This window comes from Xenopus laevis, chromosome 9_10L (assembly GCF_017654675.1).
Source record: "Xenopus laevis strain J_2021 chromosome 9_10L, Xenopus_laevis_v10.1, whole genome shotgun sequence".
NCBI classification, from domain to species: Eukaryota; Metazoa; Chordata; class Amphibia; order Anura; family Pipidae; genus Xenopus; species Xenopus laevis.
In genome coordinates this window covers 83,291,557-83,316,384 of record NC_054387.1, presented here as the reverse complement: position 1 = coordinate 83,316,384, position 24,828 = coordinate 83,291,557, and the positions used below count along the sequence as shown (strand labels likewise).

Below are 24,828 nucleotides of genomic sequence, written 5' to 3'. Positions count from 1 at the left end.
ATATACACAGGTACATGCTTCATCATCTGATGAAGTGATAAATAAGATAAATATGAAGTGGTCGCTGGCGCTGTAATAGCAGAAAATTGTTGTCTGGCCAATCTGCAAATAATTAGCATTGTACTCTCCCAAGAACTGCTCGTTAGATGAATGTGGGAGTTTGCCTTTTATTTGCTTGTCTTAATTGCTGCTTAACAGTCATTTGCGTATAGAAGAGTACAGAAGTAGCACAGGGCCAGAAATGAGAACAAAATGGGTTTGATAATACTCGGTGCTGAGTCGTACGCAAGAGTAAAATGCAGGTTCGATTGCAAGGGACATGAAAAACTGCTCAATACATTTTCACAGCCTCCCCCATCCTTCTACTACCGAGAGGTGGCTGGATCTCTTACACTTAGTTATAAATGTGTCTGTCCATGTTTTCCATTTGTATTTGCTAATAACAATGTGAGATAATGTGCGCTCTGTGAAGATGCAGAGCGAGAGATGAATGACAGCATCAGGCTCATTGTGTCGGGGGGAGGCGGGGGCAGCAAAATGCAGAGTCTGCAGTAACCTCTTGGAGTGGGCTTTTTGTGCGAAGACCCCCAGAGGTTCCTAACACAATCCCGTGTAATGGTACAAAATAATTTGTCAAATGTGCATACTGCAAGGCAAAAATTACCCCGACCCCCCCCCCACACCCTGAATATTAGGGTTGTGTTGGCCTTCTGAGTTTCAGACTATTTTGGCAGCCAAGTAGTTAAGCAATAAGCAAACGCGTGCTTCCCATTATAGATTGGATGCCTCAGTCTTCTGAGCTGCATGGTATCAATCTGCGCTCCAGCATAATGTTCATGTTCTGGGCTCCGGAGCTGTCATGTGTAAGGAGCTGTGAAGATGTATATTTTGAAGAGGGAAAAAAAAGAGCAGACCCTGCTTTTTTATCCTGCCACCCTTTAATTGTTGACTAAAATCTAATAACTGTTGTGCTAAATGAGCCATTAAATGTCCTTCTCGTAAAACATTGTGTATCAAATGATTTTAATGTTAGAAGCATAATGTCACTTTCATCTTCATGACAAGAGGCAGATAGCAAGGAACGAGGAGACAGGGAATTAATGATGAGGGAAGCAGGAGCTGCGCTGAAATTGTGTGCTTAAAGCCACACCGGGGATAGAAGCCCAGTACAGAATCCTTGCACACGGCTACTTTCTGCTTCTGTTCAAAAAAGCCAGATCATGTGCCATAGCCACAAATAATCAAGCTGGGAGATCATTTCTTATTTTTACCCTTAGAAGTAGATTTAATTTCTAGCAACTTTGGTTTTAATTTACTATATGTTTACAGTATTAAATCAGAGTTTTGGATCCCTAAAACTTTGTCACCACAACATTGCCTAATGAGAAATTATAATGAGATGAGTAGGAGTACCTGCACCTTCAAAATTATTCATATGTATGTTCCTTAAGGACCAAAAAGCTTTTATTATTTTACACAACATATTCATAAGCGCATATGCTTTTCAGGTGACTTACTGATACAACATTTGGGGCAGATTTATCAAGGGTTGTATAGTACATTTGACTCGAGTGTCAAATTTCACACATTCAGATTTTGATCCCCTTATTCTAATGTGAGATTTCTCGACCATGATAACAGTCTTAATTTGAATATTCGCCACATAAAACCTGCAGAGTTAGTGTACAGGTCAATGGCGGGTTTTTTTTCGCAAGAAAAACTTGATTTTTACAAATCAAATACGATTCTAATTTTCGGGTCGGAACTATTCGATCAATATTAGACATTCAAATTTTTTCTTGAATTTGAATTCAACCTTTGATAAATGGGCCTCCCCATATACAATACAGTCTCAGAGATTGGATGCAGTGATTTCAATTGTATACAGCCAATAACTGTTTCTGCCTCAAAATAGACTCTGCGATTTTTCCAGCTTGTGACAATTGCCAATCTTGCTATGACTTGTGTGCTTATTTAACACAATCTGTCCAGGTTGCTGCATTGATTTAATTGCCAAAAAAATTCATTTGTGATCCTGGTGTAAAATTCTCTGCAAAATCCTGCACTAAAGTCATTGGATTATGTAGTGAACCAAAATCTCTAATCAGTTTGAAAAAGTTGTAGTTGGTTGCCACTTTACGTAATAACCTCTGAGACCTCAACTTTATTTACCCAATAATTATTTTCTTAGTATTCTCTCATAAATATCTCCTGCTCCCGACTCATGATCATGCTTCATAAGAACTCATCATCATCTGCTTTTTCCCCCATTACGTATCCAGTCTTATGGAACTTTTTCACATACCATCTATCACTCATCGTCCCAATTGATTTTTAAAAATGCATTAAAGACCCAATATTTACTACTTGATTTTCATGCCCTCCCCCAAAATTCCTCATCCCACAAATACAAATTGGGTTTAGACAAATGAACACCATTAGATCTATCTATCTATCTATCTATCTATCTATCTATCTATCTATCTATCTATCAATCTATCTATCTTCATTCCAAACTATGGAGAGCCAGAACACTGTTTTCTTTGGGTGAAACAGGAAAACTGTGGTAGATATACCATATAGTATTTCAAAATCTAAATGAAGCATAGTAATGCAGCAAGGTAATTCCTTGGCTGAAACATACAGAGCATAGTAAATGTACTGTTTGTTTTTTGTGCGGACAATGGCACAATCACACACTGTGACAAAGGTTGGGTTAGCTACAGCAGGCCTATAGGACCCAATCAAAGAGATAATAGTCCTTTTAATTGTTGGCCTTGGGAGAGGTGAGGAGGGGACAGCAGGAGGGGGTGTGATGGAGCATCCCTGTAAGGTACCCCGGGTTGGAATGACTGTGGATACGGGTGGATGATAATGACCTCCCTGAGGTTTCAGCATTACCTTCTACTATTAGAAGGAGGCAGCTTATTCAGGCTGCAGAATCAATCTGATGCTAATAGCAAGTGGACTGTATGATAAAAAAAGCACAGTGCATAGGTGTAGTAAAGGCACACAAATCACAAGCAACCCCAGAATCTCCACTTTATTATTGTATCTGTAATGTATTTGTAAAGTGTTGAACAATAAAAGGCTATATACATCAAACATACAAATTAACATACAAACACAATTACCTTTTACTGTGTTTCATTTTACATATGCCCTGGGTGTTAGTGCCCAGCTGTTAGGCACAGAATAGACTAGGAGAATATTCATGTACATGGGGAGAAGAAGAAGTGGGCAGAAAGACAAATGAGCACCACCAACATTTCTGTCCAGTCCCCCATGGCTCCACAAACCAAGCACAGATTCATATCATGGGTTATTATCTCCTGTAATTATAATGGTTTACCAGTGTTTTTTATTAGGTGTAATTGCCTTGCTTTGAAAAGAAGATAAATTGGATTTTTATACAATTGTTGGGAAATGGTGAAATAATGTAAAAATGTGCCTCTAAAGGCCAGATGCCCCCCCCCAGTCAACCGCTACCCCGCTATGACCACTAGAACATTGCAAAAGAGTTCCTATACACCACCCTGAAACTATTGGGATGCACATTTATAAATGGTTATGGTCGAATTTAGAATTCATGCGAGTTTTTCTTTAAGTCCTTTAAATTCCAATATACTTGAAATTCAAGTGGGGGTTTATTTAATAAAAAAACTGAATATCTAAAACTTGCACTAATTTTACAAACTCAAAAACTCGAATCAAATTCAACTAAACTCGTTTTGAGTTTTTTCCTCCAAAAAAACCTTGAATGTCAGGAAGGCTACTAACATGTCCAAATTGGTCCCTGGACCTCTCCCATTGACTTGTAAACAAACTCGGCAGGTTTTAGGTTGCGAATAGTCAAATTCAAGTTCTTAAAGGGCCAGAGTATAATAAATCTCGAAATTTGAATTCGAATTAAAACTCAAAACGATTTTGGTGACCATTAAAAAAATTAAAAATTCTAATTTTCAATTCGACCCTTAATAAATCCGCCCCTTAATGGATGTGACCCTACTGCTTGGAGGCATGCTGGGAATCGTAGTTTTACACCAGACGGAGATTAACAAAATAATAATTTAGAAAGCAAATACTACTATGTTCTAAAATAATAATTATAGTGAAAATCCTTCCATTTCTCTCTTCTCCCCACCTTCTCTTTTTATCTCCTTTTCTATTCTCTCTATTAAACATTATAAGATCCAGAGCTGCCCCAGATTGGAATGTGTGCCCATCATTATGAAAATGTGTATTGCATGCAGGGAGGGTGAGTGCACAGGGTACTGAGCAAGATTTCTTCTCTCTGTCTTTTTTTTTAAATTCCCCCTTCTCTTTTTGATTGTAAATTACTGCTGAGCTCTGGAGAGGTGAGCGGTTTAGCCAATTAGTGGCATTTGAGTTGGATTTGCTTGTCATTAGCTGTTCTCCTGTGCAGGGCTCTTTGAAGCCATCTCCTGTGTGATATCCTCCCAGCGGTGAGATGTTGGTAATGACAGAGGGGTCACTGGGGTTATACGACCCCGCCACCAACATTCCTTTATTGTTTTTTTTTTGGTTTTTTTCTTCTTCTTCAGGTCTAGCAAATAGGGCAACCACAATAACAAGTTTCCTTACTATGAGCCTGGGGGAGCCGCTGAGAGCTCTATTAAAAAGTGTAAGCCTGTGTATCTTTGCACCCTGCTCCCTGTGACAAAAATATTACCAAGGGAAACTAGGTAAGGCCATGCTGATTAACCAGTTGTCGGCCATGCACTGTCAGGAAAGGTCTAATTATTAAAGAAGGTCTAAACCCTAATAGCTGTTGCTTTCATACAGAATAGTATATTCGGAATCTAATAAGTAGCTTATGTTTGTTTTTGTATAGCTAACTGTTAAAAGAGTCCTCTTTCCTCGGGCAGTTTGCTTTGCTACTCAGCTATTATAGTATATATCTCATCTTTTTCCTCCTTACTGCCCAGCCTTCTCCGTTGCTTAAATGGAGAGTGCACACCAACAGGCCCCAAGGCTACTCAATGATGGGATTTGGACAAGAATGGGGAGCTACTTCCAAGTCATGGCAGATCCATATAAGCAGTGAAGCCTATTTGTTGCCTAGAGGGCCCTGTAGAAAAAAACAGTTTAACCTTAACTGAACGTTATTGGGTCTCAGCAACTGGAAGTACCATTTGCATTGCTGAAAAGCATCACTGATGCAAAACACCTGTTTCTCAAAGAAACAGCAGGAATAACTTCCACCGTATGCCTGTTTATTATTTATACAGCCTAGCATTATTGTAAGATCTAATTTAACAGCCTTTGCTTGCTACTCTTTCATTTTCAGCAGTTGTTTTTACCAGTCTCTCTATACTAAACTTGTAGTAAGAAATTCCCATTTAAATAGCCTGTATTGTAGTATGTGAAACTTGCATGTTCTGTGCTCATGTTTTATGGCTGCTTCCTTCACATCATGCTGTCCCAAGTTCATCTCAGCCCCCTGTATTGTTCAGCTCTGCGAGAAGAAACCAATCAATAGATCTTTGCCAGTGAATAATTGCTATTGAGTTATGTTTCCATGCAGGAGTGTGAGCGCTGTATTGTGACGGCTTGGGGGTGCTACTCACTCCCATATTCATTGCCTGTATTCCAGGAGGTTGGGGGAGCATAGCACAGTGATAGAGTTTACTCCTTTCGGCTTTGATGCATGAGTATCTGCAGCAGCCTGTACATTTTTAAACAGAATATAAAATCTCAAATGATTGCTGCTTTACAGCTCCTACAATACTGGGCATTATAGTCCAGGAAGTTGTAGTAATGCAACAAATAGAGAGCTGCAGGTTGAAGATACGTGTGTAGTAAAGTTACAGAGATCACAACTACCAACACTGGTGTAGTAAAGAGGGTACCTGGAACATAATATGATGTTGGGGAGACAACCACGGCATTCTAAATGAGACCCCATGTTTCTAGTTGTCATGGGAATTAAATGCAAGTCCATTGTCAAGTTTGCCATGCAAGCAGGAAATTCTTTGTATGGTGTTTGATAAAAAGGATAGAGTAACTAATTGCATCTTTGAAATTTTGCATTCAATTGGACTGGTCCATTGGAATGCATAGTAGTACAGATAAATTGAATTTCTCAATTCCTTTATGTATGGACATACAAGCAAAATATCCTGGCATTTTGTTCCTTTGGAGGTGGGTGGGAGAAAAAAATCACAAGTGGTGTGGAATAAGAAAGCAATATATAAATGAAAAATAAAATTGGGATTGCATTGTTATCTAACATTTTTGCTTGCACAGATTTATCTCTGTATATCAACCAGCCTATGAAATTAGGCCATTTTTTGTTCTTATTTACAGCCTATCACTGTTTCCTTCCTTCTCCTTACAGGGTATGCTACTGAAAAGAAGTGGAAAGTCCCTTAACAAAGAGTGGAAGAAGAAATATGTAACTTTAAGTGATAACGGAGTTCTGACATATCATCCCAGCTTACATGTGAGTGCAGTCTTATCCTAACTTTTTAAAAAGTGACCTCTAGCTAACCACCAAACACATTTCCCACTTCAGCTCTGTAGCTCATTTTTACTGTGTTTAGCTTCACTCTGGTCAGTAATTCATTATATAAATAATATTTACACACTTGGAAATAGCTTCTTGAGTAAGCCAATTGTCAGTTAGTGCCTAATGAAGAAACCTTTGTGTTATTCATGTGCACTTATATATCTTGTCCATTGTGACTCCTACATTATTTGTAGCACATTTGTTCCATTCTAGCAACCAGCAACCATATAGTATTTATCTGCAATGACTGCTGATCAGTAAGGAAATTGGTCTTTGGTTGGGGCTAGGAGTGGATGCTGTACCAACATTTTCAGTAGGGCTCATGCTGAGGGTCTCATGTAGCTTCAAGTAGCTTTACGTGTATTACATTGCTTATCTACATAAACCCCCCTTACAGAGATTCCTATAAACACCGGTGACCACTACCTGCCTTTCTTGATATGGACTCCCTCTTTGGCAAAAACATAAAATATAGAGGAGCACAAACCCATAGTGTGATTCTGTAAAATGATTTTAATAAAAATAAAATTGCACTCACAATATATCAGTCTATTAAAAGGCATCTCTATATGTTCTGATCTGTCTGTTTGTGTAATTACTGTTGTCATTGCATTGCTGTGTTACCTGTATGTCTGTATACTGCCTGATATAACTTATATTCTTAAGCAATATACGGGTCACAGTTTAGCAGATTATTTGTTATTTGTCCCTTGCCCCTAGACATACAATGTATATGTACAAAATGATTTATATAATGTTTATGTTTTAATAACAATGTCCAACATCATCTGTTGTTGTTGGTACACTCGATCTTCCATCATCCCCTAACAATTGAAGGCTGCTGGAGGTTGCAGATTGGGCATCCCAGAGAAAGATATTTAAGCTGAAGTGGAGGGCACCATTCTTCTTGCATTGCAGATCTCCTCTCCCCTAAAGTTGGGCATTCAGGTTAAGAACCACCCGTTTGTCCCTAAGCAATGATCATATAAAAGCTGGGCCTTACTGAGACCCATCAGGAGAGGACCACATCAATGCGCCAATGTGATCTTAATCCAGTGGGATTTTCAAAGATATTGATTGTGCAGGACATCCCTATGGTGGTCCCATACATAGGCCAATAAGCTCTATTTGCTAACCTGACCCAGCATACATACATCCATCTGGTGCTGATTCAGTAATAGCTGAAAAATGTTAACCAGGGTGCGTGGATGACTCTGTGTCTGGCTCTGTATGTGTTGGGCAGTGTATCTGTGTGACTAGCAGTTGGCAGCTGAAGAAATAGTCACAAGAATCCCTGGGCTTTGCTGCCCCCTCCTCACCAGGTGAATGAGTCCACAAGCTCTTCATTATGTCCTTGTCAAAACTGAAAAATTTTCTAATCAACAGCAATCTGTCCGCGGCCCCCCGGACCGCTGGCGGTGTCCCCCCTCTCTATCTGCTCCCTGGCGCTGGCGTCTCCAGGCTGCTGATTACATTAGGCTAAGCTGCAGAGCAAATGAACCGTGTCTTATTTAGGTGCAAGTAGCTCCCACGTAGCTAGAGCCTGGGGCACTTTTGGAGCATTTTATGGCATTAAAATTAGTGTTGCTTCCCTCTGTGCTACTGCGTGTAATGCCTTAAACTCAATAAGCAAAAGGCGAGAGAGCCCCCACTCCTTCTCTTCTACTCCCCACTCTGCAGAGAGTTGATGCGTTTTTTCCAGATGAGTCTTATGTCTGGCAACCATGTTAGTTGAATAGAGTTGCTATTCCATTCTAGAGAAGGTATGGGGCACCTAGGGGGACATTCAGTGGGTACAAGTCCCTCATGAAACAGTGGGTGCAGGTTTGAGTCACTACACTCACCAGACTTGCAGAAATCCGAATTTACTGCAGAGTTTTAGCATTTAACATTTGCATTGTGGAATTTGTGTGTGTAAGTGTTTTTTTTTTGTTTTTTTTTAAATTTGAAATTGTTTTTGACCTCTTCTGTTGACTAAATGCAGAACTGTATCTTACAGTCAGTTTTGACAATTACAACAATTCTTTCTGTTTTGGAACTACAGTCACCCTATAGTAAAAATACACCATATTCTTTCATTAAAACATAATAAATAACACACAGGGCTTGCAAAGATGTTGATTTTTTGTGCGGAGTCTCCTTTTCTCCAATGTAATAGTATATATGCAACAATCCTTCCTGTGATAAGCTTCGCCCTCTCTTTCTGTCTTTAGACCTGCTACACTATTCTACCCCAAATTCTCATTAGGAGTATATAATTTTACACAAAAAAGTCATACTTTTTTAACTGCCCCCCCAGCTCTCTTTGCTGGTGTTGTGTGGAGTGCTGGGCACATTGTCAGCTCTGCAAGAAAGCACTCAGGGGAGCCTTAGCATTCCTGTTTGTTGGGATATAGCAGACTGTCTCCACTGCCTTTTTCTGCCGTATGCGCTGGCTAATTGTTGCTGCTTTAAGAGATTGCCCCAGGGGTCCGATCAAAAATCGCTCACTCTTCTTTCTTCCCCGAATCTAAGCTTCAAATTGCCTCCCAACCTCAGAGCAGAGCCCCCACAAGGTGAAAGTCAAGGGGTTCGAGGCAGCAGCAAGACCCCGCGGAGACCCCATTCTCCCAGCAACAATCCCCCCTCCCACTGCGCAGTGTGTGCCTCTCCTCCTCACCACATCTCATTTGCATCTGGGACATCAATTAGCATGTTTGTTGAGGCTAATTGAATGAAACTCAATCATAGCCCTTAATTGCTTGCCTATGTAAAAAGAAATCACATTAATGCAGCTAATTAAGTGTATGGCAATAAGATGCAACATAATTAGGGGAGAGAGATTAACCTATTCCCTGCCAGGCAGACGAGCATCATACTTTAAGACATGGTAAGATTCAGAGCACATGCCGCAGAGTAGCAAAATAAGGGTTAATAGAGGGATTTTGGAAGTTGAAGGAATGAACCTGAAAAGAAACCAAATTTCCTTTTTGATTAGTTTTTGTACAGTCGGACGGACGAGGGGGTTGTTAGTTGCAGCAACTCTTTTACTGCGTCTCACCGGCACTGCTTCCCGATTGTGTACTTGTTTACTGTTGTGTACTTCTGAGTGTGTTTGTTGTGCTTCCAAAGAATATCTTCTCGGATATGTGCTAAGCCACATTCTTACACAGCAAGAATCAGGTTCATGATGGAGGTTTCTTACTTATGTTATGTTGCCTCCCTATAGTCACAATTCTACACACTCATTGTCTGACTTCTTTATATATGTTTGCTAAATATATTTCACTTTATTTTTTGTTTTTCTTTGAGAAATCCGTGCCTGTCGCCTGCACATACGTGCTGAATTCTGGTGCCAGCGTAAGAACTAAAAAGAACAATATATTATGCTGGGACAGTTGCCGGCTCTATTTCCAGACAGACTAATCTGGCAATCGCCTCTCTTGTGTGCATTTATTTGTTTCCAGTGTTAGAAGATGAGCGACAGAAGGAGCAGAGCATGCTAATAGCTTTGCAATTACAGATTTTTCACAGGATTTAAAGGGGGCAGCGTGGGGCTCTGGGAGAGGAGGGTGTCCCTGAAGTGGCCCCCAGAGACTTGTTAAATGCTCTTTATCTTACAAGTGCTAGAGCTGCCTTCTCTCCAATCCTTGTTAAGTGTCCATTTACCTTGATCTTGAGCTTTTTGCCTCTGATCAGTGATTTTGGATGGGGGTGACTGGGGGAATAATATGCATATCTGAGCTAGGAAAAATAGGCTTCTGCTGCTGACATACGTAGGTCATATAACAGCAAGTCCCAGCTTATACTTCATGCCCTATGTGTTAGTTGTATCTCTGCTTCTGTATGCTTTGTGAGATGCCTAGCACTTACCACCTTCTTGCTGCCATGAGGTCCACACACTGGCTTATATTACCGCTGATATTTTGTTCGGTTTGCTTCGATTATAGCTTGGTTAGTGTGTATGTTTGTTTGAACACGCTATCAACTCTGTAATAGGTCTTCCATAGATATGTTCAGAACTTTTTCTTCATGTTATTGTACGCTTACAAAATGAAGACGTTTTCAAATCTTTCTTTAAAGGAATAGGAACACCAAAGAAATGAATTGTTTAAATATAATGTACTGTTTGGTACAACTGGTACGGTTGCTTTAGAAACACTACTATAGTTTATATAAAAAAGCTGCTGTGTAACCGTGGAGGCAACCATTCAAGGCTCAGGTTACATAGAAAATAAAAAATGCACTCTGTAGAATCCCATTGTATTCTTTTACAGAGTGTATCTGTATAGTATAATTACAATATTTAATGAATTACACAAACGATGACACAGAATTGATTTGGCGTTTTTTACCCTTGATTGGTGTTTATTGGCATATAACACCTTGTCAATAGGTAGTGAACAATAATTGGATGGTGTTTGGAGAGTGGGGGTTTATTATTTTTCTCTTTCTTTAATTAATGTATCTGTTATCTATTAAGTAGCCTGTGCCTAATTTTTTAGCTTGAATGGCTGCCAAATGGCTACACAGTAGCATATTTATATAAACTATAGTACTCTTTTTAAAGCAAACACATAGCTTTTACCAATACATAGCAACAGTACATATATTTGTATTACTTTAAAATGCTTTTATTTGTTGCTGTTACTATTCCTTTAAATTATGTATTTTTCTACTATTTAATCTTACTAAAATAACATCTGTACTTTGCAAGCGATCCAATTGTTTTGTCATTTTAGGATTGGCTTTCCATCTGTTTGGCCTAATTGCCAACAATGGTTTAGTTGACCTGACGCTTTTCCATGCCCTAATACAGGGGTGTCCAAAAGGTAGATCGGGATCTACTAGTAGACCTTTAGCTGGTTATCAGTAAATCTCAAGACACTGTCAACAAACAGCTTGACTAAATCTCCCTCCTGTTTCATGCTTTTCATTCAGATATTTATTATGTTAAGGTTACGTAAGAAAAGGTTGTTTCTTAAATATAGTAATATAAATTCTCTCTTAAATCAATATAATATTTAAGTAATATTTTCCATAGAACATAATTCTAGCAGTGATATTATGGATGTAGAGCATAATGGGATAACATCACTAAAAGTAGACCCTGCGTTAGTAAAGTAGGTTCACTCCTGCCCTAATATCATCCTTTGGCTCAGGATTTCTCACTGGGCTAAGATTGATAAGAGAGTTTTCAGCATAAATAAAGTGCATGTTGGATAAAGAAAGGAACAGTGCCTCTCAAGACAGGGCACAACATTGAAAGCATTATAGAAGCCACTTGCATGTGTGAGGCCTAAAGCTTAGTTCACAAAAGTTACTTTCTTCTAAATTTTAGACAGAATATAGGCCGTTCATTATTTGAGGCAAAAAGGCTATTCACACTAGGGCTTATAGGGGCTGTGCAGTACAACTATCCTACAACATTCAGCAACATATTCAATGGCTCAGTTTTATTGCTGAATATTTGATTTACTAGTTACATAGTTTAGTTGTGTTGAAAAAAGACCAAAGTCCATCAAGTTCAACCCCTTCAAATGAAACTCAGTGTCCATACATACATACATACATACATACATACATACATACAGACACACTCACACCGACCACTCCAAACACTCACATAAACAATATATATATCTATACTAATTGTTGATTTTGGTATCACAATTGCCTGATATTATGCTTGTCCAAGAAATCCTCCAAGTCCCTCTTAAAACAGAATCAGACATCACAACATCATCCAGCAAATGTGAAGAACCATTCACACTGCTTCAACTGAAAGTGCTTTTCCTCAAGTCTAATAGCATGGTTTACTATAGGGAATAAATATATCCATTCATTTAGAATCATGTAGCTACTTACAATAACAGGTCATTCCTGCAAAATCTCAAGTCACGTGTTCCTGGTGGACTCACCAATTATTTCCAAGTATTAATTCAAAAGTACCATTAAATAGTCTGAGTGATCTGTTGAGGCATCTCTAGGCATGATGCCTGTCATAATGAAGTTTTTGTACAGAATAATGACCACATTTATATAAACTATGCATGGGTATGATAATTGAAGGACTAGGACCTGGTAGAAAAATAAACAAATTGTCTGCCTTCAGGTCTCTTTTATCCAGAGCCACACAAACAGCCCAACCCTACTTGGACATCCTGATTACACCTCAGAAATTATCATAAAATATCATCTTTACACTGGAATGTCTCTTTGTTTAGCTGTTGGGGGTACTCTAATTAAGATTTTATTCTATAGACCCAATGCACTAGATCATTGAAATGTGCTATCAGCATTATTATGGATATACATGAAAACTATAGTTTTAAATTTACACAAAAACTCACATTTTACATACCCTTATTTCTAGTTTTCCCTCATTTTACACTGTTTTTGTGGTCCCACCAATGCATAGTTAATTATAATATATGTATTATATATAATATATGTATTAGTAATACATATATTATAGTCCCCAATTTTATGGTATTCACACAATTTTTGGCTAGTAAAATGGGGTTCTACTGTATTTCTTGGTGGGGAAAAAATTAGATTAGCTTGAATGTATGAACAGTTTGTTGTACTCTTTGCTGTGACATTTGATCGTTAGACAATTAGGGGCCCATTTACTTTGCTCGAGTGAAGGAATAGAGGAAAAAAAACTTTGAATTTCGAATGTTTTTTTTGGCTACTTCGACCTTTGACTACGACTTCGAATCGAACGATTCGAACTAAAAATCGTTCGACTATTCGACCATTCGATAGTCGAAGTACTGTCTCTTTAAAAAAAATCTTTGACCCCCTAGTTTGCCACCTAAAACCTACCGAAGTCAATGTCAGCCTATGGGGAAGGTCCCCATAGGCTTTGCTTGCTTTTTTAGGTCGAAGAAAAATCGTTCGATCGATGGATTAAAATCCTTCAAATCGAACGAATTGCGGTAAATCCTTCGACTTCGATATTCGAAGTCGAAGGATTTCAATTCGGCAGTCGAATATCAAGGGTTAATTAACCCTCGATATTCGACCTTAAGTAAATTTGCCCCTAAGCAATCTTCACATTTTACAATGGGTTGCCAAGCAGTCAAAGCTTTTCTCTAATACAAGTTACAATGAATTCTTAGCCACAACAAATTTATAGCATGCCAAAATACAGTCAAATTAGCCGCACCAGTAAAACAATTTTAATTATCAGATAATTAGGACATGGGCCACATGTTTTTGAACTGTATAGCATTAATTCATTTTTGGTCTTGATGTAATAACATATTTACATTTATACCCAAAGCTTTGATCATTTGTTGGTTGAGTGTACTCTATACATATCCTTCATACATTGGTTGGTTAGCTGGGAAGATACAGCTTCAGACAACTGACAGCTTTGTGTTTGCAGATTACAGGTGGGTTTACTCATGCAAAATGATACCACCTTTGTTACGTACACTTGCTTTATCTCTTATTGCTCAGTGAACATTACATTTTACAGTTATGTTTATACCTTATGGATACTGAGACAAAAGCCAATAATAAAACCGGTTCTACATGATTATACTTAACCTGAACTGAGCAGCCATTTCATCTGGGGTTTACTCTATTAGCTTGTGCTGCTCAGGGTTGTTAATTTTCCTTTAAATATGTGCTAAAATATATCCTAATATCATAAAATGTGTATAAAAAATATTTCTTCTACTTGTATATTTGTTTCTAACTTGTATTCATATAAATATATAAATGTATGTTTGGGATTCATCATAATGTTCGCCTCATTTAAAGGAGAAGGAAAGCTCAAAGACAGTTTATTGCCAATAGATTAGCCACAATAGTGCAAGCTAGAATGCTATATTTATTCTGCAGAATGCTTTACCATACCTGAGTAAACAGCTCTAGACACTGTCTCTGTTTGTTTAGGATAGAAGCTGCCATATAACCTTGGTGTAACATCACTTCCTGCCTGAGTCTCTCCCTGCTCACTTACAGCTCTGAGCTCAGATTACAGCAGGGATAGGAAGAGGGAGGGGGAGAGGAGCAAACTGAGCATGCTCAAGCCCTGCCCTGGAGGTTTCAGCTAAAAACAGGAAGTCTGATACAGAAGCCCATGTGTACACAATAGAAAGAAAGAAATGTGGTGTTTCTTTTGACAGAGGACTCAGAGCAGCATTACTCTGAGGGTTTACTGGTGTATTTATATAGACCTTTCTGATAAAGCTTATTTAATTTTAGCCTTTCCTTCTACTTTAAGGGAATCCTTATTGCACAGGGCTGCTATCTATTTATAACCCCTGACAGGCTGTACTATTGAATCCTAGTACGAATGCTTCTATTGGGACAAGCAACATCACTGCTCCAATTCATATGTACAAACGCAATAACAGTAAAATTAAAAGTTAATTCAGGGCAGGGTACAAATCGAACAGCAATTTTTTTTTTCACATTTGCACTCTTTATTTTACAAAATAGCTGCAGGTCTCTACACTCTTAAGTAAACACATAGAAAGACATGTGCCTGCCTTGAATACAGTGCTGCCTGCATTCTGCCCCCCCCCACCCCGTCCATGGGTCCTGCCAACTATTTAGAATGGACCCCAATTGGAAAAAAAAACAACCAAATATCTGTTGGCTACACTCCTGATCTGACACAAACATGCTTTCCCAAACCCCACCCTCTCCTCCGCAAGTTCTACCCATTTGTGGTTCATGAACCTTCACTTTTCATGGGGCCCCTTATCAAGCTCCCCTTGTCCCCATCCTATGTCAGCCAGGCTACTACATTTTTTTTATTATTTGAAAAGCTGTTATTCCTCAGGGCATTCCCTTCAGCAAGCCTGTCATTCCTATGTGGTTAGACTGAAAACAAAATTTGTATGCCAGTAAAAAGGAAGTGATTGATTCTAGGCACATTGAGGATTTCATGCTATTCCGTTAATTCAACATTGTAACTACACAGAAATGGCATAGTGATGAATGACTAGATTTTGACTTATGGAACCATGTCTTTTACTCCTGTTGATGACTACTTTGTCCTTCTGTTTCACTGGGCAAACCACTTAATCTTCCTCGTCTATAGGGTTTATAAGCAGAGTCTAGCTGTGCTTCGAGAATTCTATTTACATTACAATGTAGGAATAATATAAATAATAATTTCCCGTTTTTTCTTCGTTTTAGGATTACATGCAGAATGTCCATGGAAAAGAGATTGACCTCCTTAGAACTACTGTGAAGGTTCCAGGGAAGAGGCCCCCTCGAGCTACATCCTCTTGTGCACCAGTTGCCAGTCCTAAAACCAATGGTCTGACCAAAGAGGTCAGCGGGCTTCAGATCTCCCCTAACACAGGTGTGGTTCAGTTCAAGAGATGACGGTGTGGGCAATAAGCACTATTGTCAAAATTCAAATTTCTGACTGACTTTTATCTGCTTAACATACTTAGTGTTAGTTTTCTAAAAACCTTTTTCAGTCAAATTCTGTCTAGCTAGCCATTAATTTTGGTACAGTGTTTCAGTACACTGCTGTAAGCTTGAATAACTCATTTTCAGTCTGAACAGACTGACTGTGATTCTATGTTTGTTTAAAACTGGCCCTCCAAGGGGGTTTTCAGGCTCAGACAGTCAGTGTGGTCAATACTGACCAAAGTGGCCTCCCATATCTGAATATGTATGGCATTACTGCTATTAAATGTCAAGAAGTCACACCGAGAAGTTGCAACTAAACTGCTTCTTTTAAATGCAGTGCACACAGACCAGTGATAAATTGAAAATTATACATTTTGTAACAACATTAACAAAAGCTGCAAACAGCAGAAACTTTCATGTGCATATTTATTCAGGAATAATTGGACTTGTTGCAGTTATATTGGCTCGTTATTCCATTGGAAATTATGAGAAAACTGTAGGGGTTGGATCCATTATCCAGAAAGCTCAGAATTACAAGAAGGCCATCTTGCATAGACTTCAATTCCCGATGCGATAATGGCAGAGCTCACCGGGAACAGTGTGTCGTCCTGCTTGATCGCTGCTCTCGCGAAATACCGGTCACTCCATGCCGGCTACTGCACCAAACTCACAAACCGATGCGGAGCGCTGATCAAGAACAAGTCAGGAGTCTGACACAGTTAATATCAAACTTCGGCTTTATTCAGACGCATGTGAGGATGACAGTGGAGGGTGTACAAATCTAACGCGCTAGATTTGTACACCCTCCACTGTCATCCTCACATGCGTCTGAATAAAGCCGAAGTTTGATGTTAACTGTGTCAGACTCCTGACTTGTTCTTGATCAGTGCTCCGCAGCGGTTTGTGCATCTTGTGTAGACTGCATGTTAATCAAATAATCAATAAAAATTATCGGTTATAATAAAACATTCTTTTAGTAGAATTAAGGTATGTAGATCCAAATTCTTAAAAAAATGCCTTATCTGAAAAAAACCATGAGAATTGTGGATAACAGGTCCCATACCTGTATTAAACCAAAAGTGACCGTAACACTGCTGCTAACACATTGCAATCTAGAACATATTAGAAGTTCATCATACACAGTCTTTTCCGCCCTTCTGTTTTTGTTATCCAAGGTCATGAAGCAACCCATGTTTACAGATTGCTGGACTGCCGAACATATGTAGAGGTATATCTGACTTATTCATGGGAAAATGCCTTCATTTTTCCACGCTTAGGTCTGACCGCCACATGTAAAGTGTGTTTGTTGGCAATCCCCATTCTTCTTATTAAAGGAAAGTTTTAGATGCTTTGTTGGCTGCAGCTAAGGTTATCTCCCACGGCCAAAATTGCCCTTATCCAGGGGGATTACCTCTGGTCTGGTGACATAATTATCTGCCTTACAAGGAACATGGAGTAGCTTCAAGGGATAATGTCATGGGAAAATATGTTGTTGTTTTTTTTTAAAAAATGCATCAGTTAATAGTGCTGCTCCAGCAGAATTCATGCATTGAAATCCATTTCTCAAAAGAGCAAACAGATCTTCTTATATTTAATTTTGAAATCTGACATGGGGCTAGACATATTGTCAGTTTCCAGCTGCCCCAAGTCATGTGACTCGTGCTCTGATAAACTCCTTTCATTCTTTACTGCTGTACTGCAAGTTGGAGTGCTATCACCCCCTCCCTTTCCCCCCAGCAGCCTAACAACAGAACATGGGAAGGTAACCAGATAGCAGCTCCCTAACACAAGATAGCAGCTGCCTGGTAGATATAAGAACAACACTCAATAGAAAAATCCAGGTCCCACTGCGTCACATTCAGTTACATTAGGAGAAACATCAGCCTGCCAGATGTTCTGGCTCTTTCTGAAAGCACAGGACCAGGCAAAATGACCTGAGATGGCTGCCTACACACCAATTTTACAACTTAAAAAAATACACCTGGTTCAGGAATTCGATTTTATATTGTAGAGTGAATTATTTGCAGTGTAAACAGTGTGATTTAGAAAAAAAAAATACTTTTTAAAAATCATGACAGAATCCCTTTCAATGCTTGAATGCTTATGAGAGTAACAATTTAAGCGACTGGTCCGGGGCATTTGCTCCTGGACCCACCCAGTTAAAGGGTGAGTGATTTTAAGGAGGATTTTTGTGTGTTACCGCATTGTATTAAAATTATTGGCTGCAGGGTTAGAGCATATCAAAAAAGAATTTTTCATAAATATTTATAGCATTATATCAGAGTAGTTTTAATTTGTGTTGCTGCCCTTTCACCAAATACCTATACAAATGTAAAAAGTTGAAAGGTTTTTGAATAATCATTTTTGCAGGGTCCTGAAAGTCTAAAACCCTCTAATCAGTCAATTTTCTTGCTGTATAATAGGTAGGTATATATATAGATTCCTGGTATTTCTTATAAGTCAAAAATAAAATAAATATATGTATGCAATTTTGATTTAATGTGTAAATCCCAGTTTGTGACTGGCTTTTATCATTATGGGGATAGCATTCTCCCCCCATCTAGTCTCTTCTAGCCCCAGGTCTCTCTCATCTAATGTTAAATCTATCAAGAGGCAAGGGACTGATTTTTACCCAAAACCACTAATGTGTTTTTGTGCTGAACTGCTGATGACATCTTAAAAGTCCTCATCGTGCGGCGTCCTCCACACTCCAACAATCAGAACATCTCGTAAACCCATAAAATCCAAACTAATAGCAATGAATATTCAGTGACCTAGAATACTAATTATTGTCATGAATATTAATGCCATCGGACTTGCTTTGATCACCCACTCCCCCTCATCATTGCCTGCTTCTCTCTCAGTAGAGATGTTTCCTAATATTTTTTTCTTCTTGCATTCTCTTGCTACTTGAGCTTAATGCCTTCACTTTTTCTCTTGCACCAGTGCCACCATTCATTCTATCTCTTGCTCTCAAATTTTCTCTTGTGTTCTGCAGAATAGGCTGTCATTGTTTGTTGTATTCTCACTTATTTTACCCTTCTTATTTCCTCTCTACTCCACATTTATATTTTGCATTTTTCCTTTCCATCCCCTCTATTCCTGTCTCCCTCTCTGCTGTAACCTTCTGCTGAGCTCTGATCTGGAGATGTCTCCTAATGAGTGTTTAAGAGTGGTCCCTATCTGTGAGAGCGGTGGGGGCAATAAGCAGACCTTGATTAACGAGAAACTGTGTGTTGGGGTGGGGGGTTTAGGTTACAGGAGCGTTGTCACGTGGCAAGTCCCCCTTTACCCCTCCCCTGTCTCACTGAGGGGTGCTTCTTCCTAGGCATCCTCCAGCTCTCAAATTAATAGCATTGCAGGATGCATTTAGGATACATCGCAAAGGTTTCTATCTAATGGGTTCAGCCATTTCCTTTTTGAGTGACAGGCGCGGGGAGTAATCGGCTGTGCAGAATGGCAGCACATTGCTAGTACTTAAGTGTACATTATCCCTGTTGTGTGTCCTGCAGAGGCTGTTTATCAGTACGCCTCTTGCAGCCGACAGGCGGCAACTGACGCTGCGCTCGCTGTGGCGGGAACAAGGAAATATGAGAATAATGATGATAATAACAAAAAGACAGCAAAGTAAAATAAAAAAATAATAAACAAATAACAGCCTTTTTGTCACTTGTATTACCCTGGTTCCCTAACAGCTTTAGCAGATTTTTTTAGCCCTGTACATAGTTCCCAATCCTATGTCCATAAAACTTTTTTTTTTTTAAAGTATGTATTTTGATGGTCGCCCTATTATTCTGGGGTTAATCCAGTGTAATGTGGACTCATCATAGATATAAAGTGCCTTGCAAAAGTATTCAACCCCATTTTTCATGTTTTGTTGCCTCACAGCCTGGAATTAAAACGGATTGTTTTAGAGTTTGCACCATTTCATTTACAGAACATGCCTACAACTTTGAAGATGTTTTTCATTTATTTTTTTTTATTGTGAAGCAAACAACAAAATAACAGAAATCTTCATTGTGCATAACTGTTCACCCCCCTAAAGTCAGTACTTTGTAGATCCACCTTTTGCGGCGATTACAGCTTCAAGTCGCTTTGGATAAGTCTCTATGAGCTTGCCACTAGGATTTTTGCCCATTCCTCAAGGCAAAACTGCTCCAGCTCCTTCATGTTGGATGGTTTTCGCTTGTGAACAGCAATCTTCAAGTCTGACCACAGATTCTTAATTGGATTGAGGTCTGGACTTTGACTAGGCCATTTAAATGTTTCTCCTTAAACGACTTGAGTGTTGCTTTAGCAGTATGCTTCGGGTCATTGTCCTGCTGGAAGGGTTTGCTCAAGAATATCCCTGTATTTAGCACCACCCCTCTTTCCCTTGACCAGTTTCCCAGTCCCCACAGCATGATGCTGCCACCACCATGTTTCACTTCGCCTATGGTGTTCTTGGGGTGATGGGATTTGTTGGGTTTGCCCCAGACATAGTATTTTCCTTGGTGGCTGAAAAGTAAAATTTTAGTCTCATCTGACCAGAGCACCTTTCTCCATACATTTGGGGAGTCGCCCACATGCCTTTTTGCGAACTCAAAACGTGCCTTCTTATTTTTAACTTTAAGTAATGGCTTTTTTGTGGCCACTCTTCCATAAAGCCCAGCTCTATGGAGTGTACAGCTTACTGTGGTCCTATGGACAGATACTCCAGTCTCTTCTGTTACCTTTGGTCTCTCTGCTGCCTCTCTGATTAATGCCCCCCTCGCCCAGTCTGTGCGTTTTGGTGGGTTGTTGTGGTGCCATGTCAGAAAAAAGTGTGTTTATACATACAGATCATGTGACACTTAGATTGCACTAATTATGTGACTTTTGAAGGTAATTGGTTGCACCAGGATTTTTAGGGGCTTCATGGCAAAGGGGGTGAATACATATGCACATGCAAATTTTCCGTTTTTTTATTTTTTTGAAATTCTTTTTTATATACATACTTCTCATTTCACTTCACCAACTTAGACTATTTTGTGCAGATCCATCACATAAAATAAAATTAAGAAATTAAAAAAGGCATTGTAAATGTCCATATCTTTATTTAACATAGTTCTACTAATTTGCAAGTGCTGTTTTCCATAAGCTGGGTATAGCAAGCTTTTTATGCAGGTTCTAAGCCCTTCTGCTGAGAGATACATGAGGCAATGAGGGAATACTGCTGCTTGCTAAACACCATGACTTGCATTTGCATATGGCGTGGCTGATTTCAGAGCATTTTGGATAATGGATATGAGGAAAATAGAAACCATCCCTGTGCATAGCTCAGTGTATAAATGCAATTCAGATGCAAAAGATATATATATAGAAGTGTGTAAATGTCCTATCACTTTTTAATGATTACAGTCACGTGATAAAACTTTTCTTTACAGTGTGCAGTAAATGTTATAACCAACTGCTGGGTTTCACTAAAGGTGCAGTTCATTAACAAAATCAGATCCTTCAATTAGATTTTGTGGACTTAATTATAGTGCATATGTTATTAAAATCACCGATCAGAGATGTTAATGCTTTGCAACAGGCATAATGCGACATCTTTTGTAATCCTATCTTTTTCAGGGAACGTGACAAGCAGTACATCAGTCACTCAAATGGCCAGTGGTCCAAGTGGGATCAGTCTAGGCTCATTCAGCCGCATGGACGGGATGCACCAGAGGTCATACTCTGTGTCTAGTGCCGACCAGTGGAGCGAGGGAGCAGTCATCACCAACTCAGCCATCAGCAGTGGTAAGAAGCAGACTGCTGCTCTACAATTAGATTCTTCATAGTAAGTTAGTTGTAGTTGGCGAGGCTTTTAAATGTCCTGGCACAATAGTTCTTCATACAGAAAATACAAAGAATTTCTTTCTAAAAGGAACCCATGGAGTTTCAGAAGCTCCACAAAGAACTATTATGTTGGTTCACTGAAAGGTATCAGCAACTACTTCCACTAACACCAGTATATCACCAAAGAGCGTTTGCAATGAAGACTTTTGCCTAGGGAAGAGCTTTAAACGGATACTAAATGTCACTTTTGCTATTCCTTCTGGGTTTGCGGTCATTGATATTACCCTCTTTCCACAGTAGTCTGAAAGCATTTTGTTTGTTTGAACAGTCCCCAGTCATTTCAAATACCTGTCACTATTACAGAGATTAAAGTCACATGGTAACACTTGCTGAATCATTTTATATTTCCAGCAATTTGTTAATTCAACATATTTGTGAGAGCATTACGTATTGCCTTCCTTGGGGGCTGAGGTAGCCTCCCTCAAATGGCATGCAGTAGACACCCCCCTTACAATCTTCCAAAAATGTATTGTGATTTGAACTTCTCTGCTGCTCCCTCTCAGCGTCAGTGAATGGTACAATGCAGGACTTAAGTTGTAGCAGTGTCAGTTGATGTTTTTCACCATCTCCTCAGTAGTGTTCCATACCATCCTGCACTCTCAACAGCAGCTCCAAGCTGCCCTCTTTACTAGTAGCAGCAGGATCCTTCACACTCTCCCCCTTTAGTTACTCTCAGGATAACAGTTTTCTGTAGTCTTCTCTGCAAGTGTACCATTCTGCACTGCCAGAATTGTGCCCTCTGTTCTCCAGTAATCTGCCCCACCTCACACAACATCCTATGCATTCTGGAGTCAGTTTTGCTGCAGCCCGTCTTATCCCCTATATTTAATATATAATTACATATTGCAAGAATCCTTCCTTCTCAAAACACTAACGCCACCTCCGCTTTCTAAGAACAGCATTGATATTGCCTCTTGTGTCAGAAGACCATTGCCACCCTCCTTTAACCAGAAAACCGAAGCCTTGTTGTTTTATACCCTATTATGATTGTAGATGCCTTTACTTCATTTTGAAGGCATCTTGTTCCTTTTTAGAAAACTATTTCCTCTTCTGCCTACTTTGCACATCACTACCTCTTTCACATTCTTAGGACATCATAGCCTCCTCACTTTGCCAAGGCCTTGTTCCATGTTGTAGCCCTTAGATTTCACCTCAGTGTTCTTTCTTATGTCCATGTTTCCTATATCCAATATTTCTGTACTGACAAAAGTGGCTTTAAAGGAGAAGTAAAGCTTAACTTAAGAGGTAGACTAGAAATGTTGTACATTATGTTTTGGGCTTCTGTACTAGCCCAAGAAAACCACAGCCCGTTAGCAGTAAAGATCTGTGCCTCGAAATATGCCCCCCTGTACCCTTCATCTTTCTGCTGAATCACTGCACATGCTCTGTGCTGCTGTCAGGTACTGAGCTTAGGGACTGCCTTAAAGGAGAAGGAAAGGTTAAAACTAAGTAAGCCTTATTAGAAAGGTCCATCTAAATATACCAGTAATCCCCCAAAGTAGTGCTGCTCTGAGTCCCCTGTCAAAAGAAACACTGCATTTCTTTCCTTCTATTGTGTACACATGGGCTTCTGCATCAGACTTCCTGCCTTCAGTTTAAACCTCATTGCCCTGGGCAAGAGCATGCTCAGTTTGCTCCTCTTCCCCGCCCCCTCCCTTCTCTGCTGTAATCTGAGCCCAGTGCAGGGAGAGACTCAGGCAGGAAGTGATGTCACACCATGTTAATACTGCAGCTCCTATCCTAAACAAACAGAGAGTTTCTAGAGCTTTTTACTCAGGTATAGTAAAACATTCTACAGAATAAATATAGCATTCTAGCTTGTACTATTGCAGCTAATCTATTGGCAATAAAATGCCTCTGTAGCTTTCCTTCTCCTTTAAAATATACAGTACACATAGAATATCAATGTCATTGTTTTTATTAATATGTGATATGGAGAACATGAAAGGTTACAGTAAAGTATGAGAAACAAAGACATGAGAATGTACATGTACTGATCAACTATTTATTTATTTATTTATTTATTTTTACAATAAAAGCATTCTTGAATACAAAAAAAAGAAGAACATAAATGTCACAATATAAGACTGATTAATAATTAATACAGAAAATTACTACATGGCAACACAGAAACCAGTGAAACTAGAATAAAAAAATCAGCCAACCTCATTTTCTGCTTGATAATTAGCACCTACCCCTAAGCTTAGCTTCTCAACAGCTGCTCAGAGCCCACTGAGCATGTGAGTGTCGCAGACACTTTCCAAGATGGTGACCCCCTGTGACAAGTTTGAGTCCTGGATCACTGCTGCTATTAAGAAACTGAAACTTCAGACAATAAGTGCAGTATATAAAATATGGCATTTTTGGCCGTATTCAATATTAGGGTTTAGTTCTCCTTTAAATATTTGAACAACATATATGTATATATATGATGTATATATATTTGTATTATCCCTCTGTTTAGTATTTTTTGTCCTAGCAACCTTAATGATGAAGTGGTTAAAGTAAGGAAGAGACTTTTAGCAATAAATTGTTTCCGGAGCTGAGATTTTGTGTGGAATTCAGGTGCTGCAGAGGTAGGGACATGGCCCTAACCCTATTGAAGTGACAGTCAGGGACGAGGCTTTAAGCTTTTTCCAAGAGAAAGGCACAAGAAAGGGAAAGATTCCTGCGAGTGGCAATCTTGTGACAGGGAAATGGAACAGAGGGAAATAGAGAAGAGAGATGTCTTCAGAGGCGCAAGAAATAATAACAAGGATCCGTACAGCCAAAAAAAGACAGCCAAGTGTTGAGGGTGGGTGTGGGGGGGCTGAGGGTTTGAAGATGTCTCCTGTGAGAGACACTATTTGTGAGCATTGTCACAGATGAACAATACGGTCCACAGAGAGCCCCAGAAGACGGCTGTGTGTGTTTTTATTCATCTTGATCAGGAACCTTAAAAGAGAATTGTAACCTTATTTTTTGCTGCTAAATGTTAGAGTTGTCTGCTAGAGAGCACAGGTGTGGGGGGCTGTCTGGGACCTCTCATTTTGAGAGGTGTGGGAAAGTGCCATGTAGTGATATCTATA

General features: G+C 39.3%; 1 protein-coding gene across 6 annotated transcripts in view; it reads left to right on the top strand.

Moving 5' to 3' along the window:
• agap1.L (ArfGAP with GTPase domain, ankyrin repeat and PH domain 1 L homeolog) overlaps positions 1–24,828 on the top strand; it is a 257,570-nt gene that overhangs the window by 190,457 nt on the left and 42,285 nt on the right. For all 6 annotated transcript variants that reach the window (XM_041575580.1, XM_041575579.1, XM_041575578.1 and 3 more), the window contains 3 exon segments: positions 6,362–6,466; positions 15,677–15,845; positions 21,494–21,661. In XM_041575580.1, the coding sequence (XP_041431514.1) occupies positions 6,362–6,466; positions 15,677–15,845; positions 21,494–21,661 (442 nt within the window).